Source organism: Ochotona curzoniae, unplaced genomic scaffold, assembly GCF_017591425.1.
Source record: "Ochotona curzoniae isolate NIBS_2020 unplaced genomic scaffold, NIBS_Ocur_1.0 contig_1482, whole genome shotgun sequence".
Lineage (NCBI taxonomy): Eukaryota > Metazoa > Chordata > Mammalia > Lagomorpha > Ochotonidae > Ochotona > Ochotona curzoniae.
This window is the reverse complement of record NW_024465100.1, coordinates 3085986-3098601: the sequence shown is the minus strand read 5'-3', so window position 1 is coordinate 3098601 and position 12616 is coordinate 3085986. Positions and strand designations below refer to the sequence as shown.

Sequence of the window (12616 nt, the reverse complement as noted above, 5' to 3'; positions counted from 1 at the left end):
CTATGTAAGTGAGGCTTGCTATTTTTAACTTAAAATAGACTTCTGCTTACAAAAGGCAAACAGGCAAGTGTTGTCAGAATTTGGCCAGAAGTTGTATTCTTAATATAATGCAGAAGTTTGATTCCACATCACTTGACTTCCAGATCAGCATTTTCGCCAATGCAGGCTGATTCTCTTTCAGCAACAACTAAGACCACATCAGTAAAAAAACAAAACAAAAAACAAACAAAAAACCCTGAGTATTATATCCCACGTGTTGCTTACTTGTTAACACAGTGACAGATCTGGATGGCTTGGTTACCACATTTCCATTTACCACCACCAGGGTGATAATGTAATAAAGGCCGTGGTAATTGGCCTTGAAGATCACAGGAGGAGGCAAAGTGCTGTTGAATTCCTCAAACTCAAAGAAGTAATTTTTGGATTCGCCAGTAATCTTCACAACATACAGAGAGGCTGGGCTGATGACGTCGGAAGCTTCTAGAGACACCACGATGCTGTTGTCATCTCGGACTGTTACCTGGAAAGTGGCAGCATTCTGTCCAAGAGACAAAAGGGAGAAAGAAATCAAATGCAGGTCATTAGCCAGAAAATTGTAATGAGGCTATTTGCTTCTAACACTAATGATTAAGTGGCATTTCTTAATAATAGACTTCCCCAACTATTTTGGTTACACAAAGAAAATCAGAAAGACACAAGATTATCCCTCTTGTGACAAAGGATCTGAGAGTTTTTATTTTGAAGATTTTTTTCTTTGTTGAAATGCTGCTTCCAGTTCATGGACTGTTGCAAATCATAAACATGAAAGAAACATCATGTGAGTAAGTGGATAATGGATGCAAGAAATTCATACTGACACTCAGGTTCCAGGGAATTCCTTGAGCTCAAATGTCTTGGAGGAGTTACAAGGTTTGAATACATGCTCTGTCTGTATTTGCAAAAGCAATACTTGGTGAAGCCAGAAAAACTCGGGAGAAGATATCATAGCAGCTATTTCCTTTCTCATACTCAGAGGTGAGGGTTAGTAGCCTGACTCCAAGATGCTCCTTGTCACACAGTTTGGATTTATTTTTAAGTCAGAGGAAACCGTGAGTTTTAAAAATATTTAGTAAAGCAAGTATAGAGTATGGGAGAATATCTGGCACCTGTTCTGATCTAAGGCTCAGGAAGGAAGCTGGGCAACAGTTTAGGTGAACCAAAGTGGAGTCCCAGCAAGGGCCAGCTGTGCCAAATCTGCCTGTGAAACATGCATACAAGACATCATCGGTGCACCAGATGGAAATTCCATCAATGACATGATTCATTAGAAAGCTTTTTAAAGGGAACACCTAACATTCTAATTCTTTTGTGCTAAGGTTACCATAAGAAGGCAATATTATGCTCAACTCTTTTAATGGATTTTTTAAAAAGTTATATTTATTTATATTGGAAAGGCAGATATACAGAAAGGAGAAGAGACAGAGAGGAAGATCTTCCATCCGTTGGTTCACTCTTCAAGCGGCCACAATGGCTGGAGCTGAGCCAATCTGAAGCCAGGAGCCAGGAGCCAGGAGCCAGGAGCTTCTTCCAGGTCTCCCATGCGAATGCAGGGTCCCAAAGCTTTGGGTCATCCTTAACTGCTTTCCCAGGCCACAAGCAGGGAGCTGGATGGGAAGCCAAACCTCTGGGATTAGAACCGGTGCCCATATGGGATCCCGGCACGTTCAAGGCGAGGACTTTAACTGCTAGGTTAACCGATAATTTTAATGATGTCTGCCACTGCTTATAAAGCATCAATATCCTGATAATGTGAAGATATTATGTAATTTCATTTGCTTCATCCCCTGTCCTTTCCCAGCTAGATATGCCTTCCTTTGACTGTCTACAGAATGATCAAATCTCATGGCTACCCTTCAAGGGTTCTTCCCAATATTTTGCCAGAATTACTTAGAGAATGTCACGGTGCTATTTGGGTGTGATTCTCCAAACTCCAAACTCAAAATGTTGCAGAGTAATACAAGGGTCTTCAAAAATTAAAATAATATAAATCACTGTGTACAAGTTTGAAAGGCATATATAGTTTTGCCATAAAACATTTTCTATGAGCTTTTTGAAGAGCCCTCTAAGAGGATATGAGTGATGGGATAAATTGCAGAGTACATGCACTCTTTAAAAGCACCATTAAACAAAACAAAGCTTTGCTGGCCTAAGAAGACATTTACAGGCCAGTGCCATGTTTCTACCCTTGAATTTATTACACTGCTCATTCCTTCTGGATTGTTTTTCTTTGCTTCTTCAACTTCCAATCCTTCTCTATCTGCTTTGCCCAACAAGGTGAAAAATAATAACTATCCTCATTTACCCACTAAACATTCATTCAGAATGCAGTAAATGGCATTTCCTGTCAGTTTGCCAGATGCGTTTACGTACATGTAAAAAGGCAATTTGTTATAACAGGAGGGTACTCCAAAGGGTTTGCAGAAAAATATTATGAAAAGGTAAGATTATTTTGGTGTGAAAAATTCACATTGAAATCCATGCATAGTTTTCTCACAGCATGCATTTTCCATGAATTTCTGAATATTTCGCAATTGAATGGAGTTCAAAATAACATCTACAGGCCCTGTGCAACGGCTCGATGGATAATTCTTCACCTTGCATTTACAGGGATCCTACATCGACACTGGTTTGTGTCCTGGCTACTCCATTTCCCATCCAGCCTCTTGTTTGTGGTCTGGCAAAGCAGCAGAGGGTGGCTCAAACCCTTGACCCTACACTTGTGTGTGAGACCCAGAGGAAGCTGCTGGCTCCTGGCTTCAGACTGGCTCAGTTTCAGCCACTGTGGCCACTTGGGGAAGTGAACTAAAGGACAGATCTTCTTTTCTGTCTCTCCTTCTCTCTATAAACCTACCATTCTAATAAAAAAAATAAATAAATCCAAAATAGCATCCGCACCAAAAGAAATGTATCTTTAGTTAATTTTTCACAGATTTTTGGATAATATATACCATAGAGTGATGCAGGAACTATTTCCTGATTTTCAGTATTCTGAAAGTGAAAGCCCTGCACGACAATTAATTTTGAAAATTAAAATTTATTTGAGGAAAGTATTCATTCTGGCTATTTTGTTATTTATTTTACGATTTGGAAGGAAGAATTAAGTAGGGTTCCCATTAGCTTGCTCTCTGCCCACATGGCTACGACAGATAGGACCAGGCCAGGATAAAGTCAGGAGCTGGCAACTCAATTCAGGTGTTGAACACCTGTGGCAGAGAACCGACAGTATGTATCATTACCTGTCGAAACCAAGGGCTTACATTAACCCAACCCAAGCATTCCAACCTGGAATACGGGCTTCCTGTGTCTTAACTGGAAGATCATCTTCCTGTCTTTAGCTTAATATTTTAATGCAAAAAAATTATGTTGAAGAGATGTACTACGCTCTTAAAGTGACAGATAGAATAATAATACCTTGATGTAATGACTCTTACATTTTTAAAGCCCTTTTAAGCACATTTTTGCTTTTAATCCTGAAAAGATCTCACTGCTATCTTAATTCATGGGTAAAGATACTGAGAATCAGAGAAATCAGATGAATTTCTCAGGAATACTCTATTAGAATCAAGAGCTAGCACTTGATTTTAACTACAAATTTTGTGACTCTATTACATTGCAGTCTCAAGATGTTAAGACCCTCGGGCAGAAATGATTTATCAAAAGCTACTGTCCATTTTTGTACTTAATCAATGGCTAATTTCCCTAGCATAAACCATGTTTTATTCCTTTAGATTATTTGATTCTTAATAGGCGACCAGAAGTTTTAGAAAAAGACGCAAGCAGAAATTCCACTTCACTGAAAATCTCTCATTTTAGTTCTTTGGCCCTCAGGTGAATTACAGGAATGCTAACATTCATTGCAAATCATTTTCTGCAAAAAGACAGATGAAATTTACCTACCTCGGCATCCAACACTTGGAACAGTTCCCCAAAGCAATAGGTAATTATTATTATTATAACATTTCTGACATTACTCCTTGATTTTCTTAGGGACTTGCAAATGCAGGCAATTAACTCTTTTCAAAACTATGTTTCAAAAGCTATTCCCACTGATGTAGTCATCTGTATTACTCCTCTGTGGCATCAGGAGCAAGAGCAGCCAGTACTTTTCTTTTTCATTGATTCTGGGAGTGACAGCATGAGCTAACCTGTTTGACTGACGGTTACCATGGGAACAGTTTTATGCCCACTTGCTGAGAAATTCAGAGAACTGGAAGATGTGCTCCGCTGATGACTGACTAAAGAGGAGACGTGCCTACAACCCAGCAAGCCACAAAACACACTTGTTTTCAACACTTCGATGATCAGACGAATTCCAAAAATATGCAACATTCTGCATTAATGGGTTATTTAAAAAACACATTAGTGTGTGCTTCATACAAAAGGTTCCAGAAAGCACAATTTCTTGAAGACAGGTTAATTTTGCCTGTGCAAGTGTCATTTGCATATAATGAGGTAGTGACAAGCACGATTTTGTCTGAATTTTTTGTTTTTTATTCACCATCCTTCTTTTTCTCTCTTCACCGGCATTTATAGAATGGAGACAGTTTTACTTCAGAAAGATGCTTGTGATACATGGTTGTCCCACTTATTGAAAGAAAATGTGACAGTGGTGCCAATCACTTATTTTAGGATGAGTTCATCCAAATTTCCCACAGGCATGGAGTGTCTCTGCAACAGTGACACCATTTAATTAAATCTTGAAGAGAACTAGCAGAGCGCTGCCTACTTACCTAGTCCACAGCAGCTTTAGGGGAGACGGGTGGCCTTTGATAAGAATTGATGCACAGCAGCCCTCCTTCAAGAGCTGCTAACCTTGGTAACAACAGAAGTGCCAGGCCTTCCAAGCAAATAGTTTCCCATGCCCTCTGCCATCACAAGCTTGCATGGCTCTCCAAAATGACTAATTCTTATACAGGATAAACTACAGCATACAAGTGAAGTGTGCATGGAACACAATAAGTTATGCACAGTCTTTGCTCAGTGCTTCCTTTCAGATAGACATTGGAAATTGATTAACTACTGTGTCCTTGGTGCAGATGTTCTAATGGTTAAGAAATCTGGATACTACTTTAGTGGCTTTGTAGCATACAATGAAAAAGAGGAAACAAACTAAGTAACTAAATAATCACAAATGGAAGAATCACAGAGCACACGACCATAGAGATGGCAGTAGGAGGATCTAATCAAGGTAAGAGCTAGTAACTGATGCTGAAAGCCTGAAAACAGTGGGATTGATGATGAACTGGAACAATAAACGTATGTACTAAGGACAGAGTATGTGAATGCCTGGGACTGGAGGAAGGTACACTATTTCTGAGAACTCAAAATAATAGCAGTGTGGCTAGCAGCAGAACGCTCACCACACAAAATCTGGGAATGCTCACCGTTAATGCTAAAAAGCAATAGAATGCCACATTTTTTAAGGAGCAGAGGAAAATGATCAGAATTCCTAGTGTGGAGAATTTTGATTGGAAAAGTGGAAGAGAACATTCCTTGCAAAATGTGTATATAAACCTAAGCAACAAGTGAAAAATAAAATAAACAACAAAAGCCAGTGAGCCAAAGTAGCTTTCAGAAAGTGTGGGGATAGGAGAGAAATCAGGAGTGAGGGGGCAGGGAAAACATCAAGGAACGAGCCAGCAGGTTGCTGATGTGAAGGGACCTCAGCTAAGAGAAATCTTCTGATTGGAAACCAAGTGGCATTTTGAACGTGAAATTGACAAATGTTCCATTTGCCATTAACATTTTCAAAAGTAAACAATCCTCCAGTCCTCAAATCCCAATTTTTTAAATGATTTATTTCTTTGTATTGTAAAGTCAGATTTACAGAGAGGAGGAGAGACAGAGAGAAAGATCTTTCGTCCGATGTCACAACTCTGGCTTAAGCATTTGGTTATTCTTTAATACCCCAATCAATAACTTATAACATCCAAATGGTTTATAGTAATCACAAATATGTTAACTTTACTTTTCTAATGTGATGAAATTTTTGTTTTATTTAAACATGTTTAATATAAAAATAAAATTGCACATATGTAAATATGCTATTTCAATACGTGCACTCTATAAAACATCCTTCTTTCTTCCTGTAGTCACTCCCTCAAGAAACATCACTGTGTATAGAGACTCACACAGTCCTTCAACCTCAGATTGCTCCTGGAGTAAGCAGCAGAGAATCCACATCTTTCTTTATCAAACTGCTTCTACCTTCAAGCTGTGTTTTCACAGCATCTATTTAAACCAATGGAGCAGCCAGAAATATGTCCAAATTTTTCATACAAGGCAGAATAAAACTAGAATCCTTTGCACATTCATTTTCATCCCACATTGCTAACTTTAAATTGTCACAGTTTCTTAACTTTCCATTGCATGAGTAATATGTTCAGTGAGCACTGATGCTGTTATGAATTGCAAGAAGGCTGGGGCAACAATCTGATATTTATATTTCATAAATGAAGCTCAAAAATAGCTTTGTCTTTGGGAGCAGCTGTAGAAAACAGTATGCAGTTTATTGCACCAAGTGAAAGAAATTCATTCTTTGCAAGGTCGAGCTTTTATATAAATCACACTGTGATATTTGGGTTAAGGAAGTATCACTAATTTTACTTGACATACTAAACCTTGCATCCATTGGATTTCATCATTAAATACTTTATTACTGTCCATTATGTTACATTTTAACAGCTGAAGATGTTTTAAATCATAGAAATAATTTTAAAATTGGTTTTATAGGAAGAACATTGGATGATACACAATTTGATGAGAATTTTTCCTATAGGATTCTTTACAGAAATATTCACTCCTTTTTTCACAATTTTTATGCATTGTTTCAAAACCTCTGCGGATATTGACCAATATTTTAGGTGGCCTGGCAGAATTTCACCAGACAATTTACAATTATTATCTCCATTCACATGAAACAAGGTGTCTCTATTTAAAATATGTTGATTCAATTTATAATGAGAAATTCATAGATGTGGGGTTCATGTCAATGTCCCTGATTTCTAAGCATGCCTTTTTTCTTTCTTACAAGTTCTGAAACATTATACTTAGAATGAGTGCTGAGTTTCCACTAGTTAACGACGCCATCTGTATTTCCTCTGCACGATATTCCCTTCTCTATTCAGTGGATCCTTTTGTTCCATTTCTTCCTCTCTTGCTCTGCTGCTCATGGTTTGCTTTGGACCATGTTTGGCTAGTTCTTCACTCAAGTTTCCTGGTAGATTTTAGCCTTTTCAAGAAAATAGAGATAATTTATCACAGAATCTAGCATGAGGATTTTCTATTGATACTTCTTAGGTATTTGTCAAATTAAATCCAACTTATTTTTATTGTATCCCTAGATTTATTGAAACTTTAACCACATATTCTTTCAGTAGCTGTCCAATCTACTGTCTTCTGTTCGTGTATCAAAATATTTACTTATTTAAAATATCTGCAAAAGTGAGGGGTGGCTGAAGACCCAAGCCATAACTCAATGCAGGACACCCACGTTTGTGGGCAGGAACCCAATTATTTAAGCTGTCACTACTGCCTCCCAGAGACTACATTTGCAAGAAAGTGGTATCATAAGTTGGAGCCAGGAATAGAACCCAGGCATTCTGTGGTGTGGAATATCAACATCTAGTGATTGACTAGACTCAGTGACTGCTTTTTAGAATCTTTATAATTATATCTTAGTTTATGGGTTACTTAGACAAAACTGTATCCTTGTTGAAAATATGAGTTTACTCAGCCAGAGAGAGAGAGAGAGAGTTAGAGAGGAATAAAGAAATACCCTGGGGAAAGAGACACAGAACTAAGTGTGAAGGAAAAGGGAGTGAGACAAAAAGACCAACAAGACATCAGCAGTAGTTGAGACAACAACAACAACAAAAATCTTTCAAAATGAAACTGGAATGGAACCGGTACTTCGCATCTTTTCTGATCATGGTCCCTGCCTGTGTTATTACTATTTACTACTTGACAGAGAAACATATCTAGCAAAATGTTAATGAATGTCTCATTTATTTCCCTATTCAATGTCCACCTTCTGTTTCACTTCTCCTGTGACTGTGTTACAGCTTATTTTTGACTTACAGAAGATACATCCTTAAAAACTTGCAGACATACCATTAATAAATCATATGTTGCTATGGAAATGAATACAGATTGAATCATCCAACTACCCATGCAGCAGCTATCCACTCACTTGGCAATCCAATATTGGATGGAAGATTAGACTTTAGGATCATTTTCAATTAATAACTTTGAAGATTTATGAATTAATAAAAGCTGAACCTATGAGTAACATCTAAGAATATCTAAGAGGAGCATGCCAAATTTCCTTTTACGCCATAAGTACACAGGATGTTTTCTTCCAAATGACAGCTTCCCCCAAAGATTTCCATTAGCTTACACTTCAGGCACACTAATCACAGATCATTATCTGGCAGAATTTAATCATACTTTATGATAATTCAAGAATGCCCAATGTACTTGTGCATAATTTATAATAAATATGATTCATTGTATGTATTTAGTACATAGAAATGTGATTCTCTATTTCACTTGAATGAGAGATGTTATTGACCTGATGAATCTGTTCAGTAGGTCAATGTGTCTACTTCTTGTGTACTCTATTAAGCATTCAAAATAGGGAAAGAATTTTAGTTATTAAGTAATTACAATTAATCCTGACTGCTATGATTAAAATGAAAAGATCAATAATAAGAGCAATAGTTAGTCTATCTGTCAAAGATTAGCTGTTCTGTATGCATTATGCCTAATCCTTAAAGCCGTTTTAGAGGCCACTATAGCTGTCTCATCAACAGTGAGGAAATATCAGACAAGGACTTCAAGTGGAAGTACGTCAAGTAATATGTGTTAATGTTTACTTAGCGTTAGCTACAAGAGCCTGATAATGAGCAAGGGAGAGTGACCTCAGGCCTCGAAATAATAAATCCTCAATGAGAAATAACGGTAAGAAGCCACAAATATTACGACAAAATAGAGTGGTGTGGTAGCGTCTTACTAATGATGCTGATATCGGCACTTCAAAGATGGACACAGCACAGCTAGATAAAGGAGTCTGATAAGCACATTTCATTCAAGAGGCGGCGGGACAAGGCTTTCAGGAAATGGGAAGGGTCTTGTAAGTTATGCTGAGATTCTTAGACATTACGGTATTCTAAGTGCGAGAAGAACATGTTCAGCTTTCCTTTTGAGAGCAAAGGAAAAAGGGTTAATGAGGACCCAGGATTGGGGAAACAGAAAAGCACAAAATCAGCCACACCAAAGCAGACAGAACATTTGATATATCTTCTCACCATAATGCCTCCTATTTTTAAAGCAGTAAATGGATTTTTTATTCATACAAAGTGAAGAAATTTCACATATGTCATGATACAGATTTAGTAGAATAGCGATACTTCAGTCCCACCCTCCCTCCTGCCCATATCCCCATGTACCCTCCTTCTTCCTTTTTTCCTTTTCCCCCCTAGTTTTTATAATGGTAGACTTTCATTTCACCTTGCATTCATGGTCTTAACATTTCATTATGTAAAGTTGTTAACCTTTTCTGCATATAGTGTCATATATCTGGAGAAAATCCCCAGCCCCTATCTCCTTCCTGAGAAGAGGAGAAAAGAATTGGACTCCATGTTCACCATTCTGATTTGAAGAGGGGACTGCATAAGGCGCATGCTTTTTGTCTCTAGAATCTTGAAGTGCTGAGGCAACTTGCATACTCCAGACAGCTGAATGTCTGAGAGAGTAACATGCAGGTTAAACAGGTATAATAAATAATAATAGGCAGTTCCTCCTTCTGACACAACACAGAGAAAGTGGGAGAAAAAGCCCTAGATGTTAGCTAGCACTGTAGGAAGAGGCTTAGTCTGGTTTAGCACAGGCAGCTTCTTCCAAGCATCTTAACTGCTGTGCCAAGCGTCTGCCTGTTGAAAATACTATCACATTTAAAGTAGCATTGTTATCAGTAGCTAAGATGTAGAAACAACTGAACTGCTCACAGATAGCTGAATGTGTAAAGCAAAGGTGGAATGTAAAGACAAACCATTTGGCTTTGGACAAACAGAAAATTTGGTCATAGGCAAGGTTCATGGCGAAATCTTCTGACTATCATGGTAAATGACATAAGCCTACCACAGAAGGACTGTATGATTTCCCCTATTATGACATATCTAAACCAACCAAACCCATAGCAGAGAACACAAGACTGTTTGCCAGGCACTGGGAGAAGAGGGGAAGGAAAATGAGGAGTTGCTATTAATTGGCATAAAGATTCAATTATGAAAGACATTAGGTTTTATGGGTCTTCTGTATAACACTGTGCTGCGCCACGATGATTGTGTTGTACACTTGGTTTTTAAGATAATAGATCTCATGTTGAGTTCTTACCACAGTAAATGGATAAAGAGTAGTACTTGCTAGATTGTGCTTGCTATGAACATGTGCTATTCACTCGGAATAAGCTGCTCTATTATGTTATCTGATGAAGTTATTGCCTATATTTGTCACAGGAAATTGAATTTGATCGCTAGCATTGAGGAAATTAAACCACCGCCTACAACCTTCCTGTTACAAAGTTGATATGTATAGCCACTAATTAAATCCTGGCCAATTAGGAGCTGTCTAAGAGTATAGTCCAGATTTTCTAAATTTAGATCCATTCTTGCTAGGGACAGACATAGAAAACTAAAATTGCTCTTTGTGACAGTTTTTTGGCAGATAAAAGTTTCACTCTTAGACATGTATTCAACATTTTTTTTTAATTTCCATATGAGTTAGCTTATGTAGTAATTGTCCTCCTATGTCTGTCTTACTTCACTTGGTAAAACATCTTCTGGATTCATCCACAGAATCACACATACCTGTATCTCCTTTTCTTTAGAATTAGGCAACATTCCTTTGCACAGTATCCACAGACAGAAGTGTAGGTTGTTTTCATATCCTGGCTGCTGTGAGCAATGCTGCAACGAATGAGCGTGTGTGGCTCTCTGAGTAACTCATTTCATCTTCATTGGGTAGACATCCATATGAGGAATTTTTGAATCATATGCTAGTTTTGTTTCTGAGGTTTTCTTTGACGACTCTCCATACTGTTTTCCATATGGCTATACCAATTTACATTGCCAACACCAACTTGCAAGGACTCTGTTCTTCACATCTTTGGCAAAACCTATTATTTCTTGATTTTTTTCTTTTTGGTAGTAGCCATCTGCACAGGGCAAGGTGATACAGAAAGTAGTCAACCAATGCTTGATGGATGCCTACTGTGCGAGGGTTTTCTGCTAGTGTGAGCATTGGTACATTTTCCACCTGTCACCCTCTCCAATGACATTCAATGGTTTTTGTTAGGCAGAGCAGGATAGACAAGAAAAGATGCCTAAATTGTAATGCCGAGTGGATTCTTTTGTGTAAGATTCCATAGGGCAAACTCCTACTATTAAAACAAATTTGCTTCCAACACTGTGATTGATATACATTTGCATGTGCTAAATAGGGGAGGTGCACACACATGCAATGCTTGGCATTTAAATATGTTGTAGACTAAAAAAAATGAGACCTACAGCATATGTTTCATAGAACTTCTATATTGATATAATATTGCTGCAAATTTACTGCTGTGAGGTCACAGTCACCATAAGTAAGCACAACTTGAATTTTTGAAACTGATATCATTTAATCTGAATAACAACTGAGCTATTTTTACTTTATTCTGCTAGGCAGTTCAACTGCAATTACATTACAAAGCATCATAACATTTTCTGATAAGACTGGCATGAGATTCATGACTTCTCTCAGAAAGGGAAGTCTTTTTAAAATAAACATAATGTAAGATACTGAACCGCGAAACAGTGAAGAATGAAACTATTCATTTCAATAGCACAAGCCATTTGATATACCTCTGTCTCTGTTGTTTGAAGGAAAAAAGAAAAACGCAACACAATCAAGAAATTGAAGCTACTGGGTGTCACCACTTTCCATTTTGGTGCAAAGAAATTGTACGGGGCATAAGTGTGTGGCAAACTTGAGAATCTTGTAGATAAACCTAGCAGACCTTACCAAGAACTCATTTTCTGTCTTTAAGTCTCATACTTCTTTGTGTTATAAAGTGTGTTTTCTTATCTGTAGACTGATTTTATGCTTGTGTTGCCTTTTTCATTAAAATCATCTTTATTTTCTCCATCCTGTTCATCAAAACAGCCTCTGTCTCAATCAAGTGAGATGAGTGAGAGTTGGTGACAAAGCAGTTAAATTCACAAAACACAGCAACATTTAAAGCCAAGGTGGCAAACACTTGTTGAGCTAGATATATTACTTTTTACCCACATTATTTTTCCATTTTTGTTCCCTGCAAATGGGTTGGTATTGAGCAATAAGAACTTGCTGTGGTCTCCCCAACTCCCCACCCCCAAAACCACCCACCTAGATTTTCTTAAGAACAATTTTGGAAATGAATGCTCATACTTCATTATTGTTTTATGTTTCTGTTGACTCCCTTAACTCTTAAATCTATCAGTAAGAGCAAACCAGGGTCACTGGTGAGCTTTCTAACCATGAGGCTGGACCTCTAACT

The 12616-nt window shown here is 37.8% G+C and overlaps 1 protein-coding gene across 2 annotated transcripts in view; it reads right to left on the bottom strand.

The window, feature by feature from the left end:
* Positions 1-12616, bottom strand: part of PTPRO (protein tyrosine phosphatase receptor type O) — a 148076-nt gene that overhangs the window by 72062 nt on the left and 63398 nt on the right. For both annotated transcript variants that reach the window (XM_040967469.1, XM_040967476.1), the window contains one exon: positions 265-538. In XM_040967469.1, the coding sequence (XP_040823403.1) occupies positions 265-538 (274 nt within the window). The remainder of the gene's footprint in view (positions 1-264; positions 539-12616) is intronic.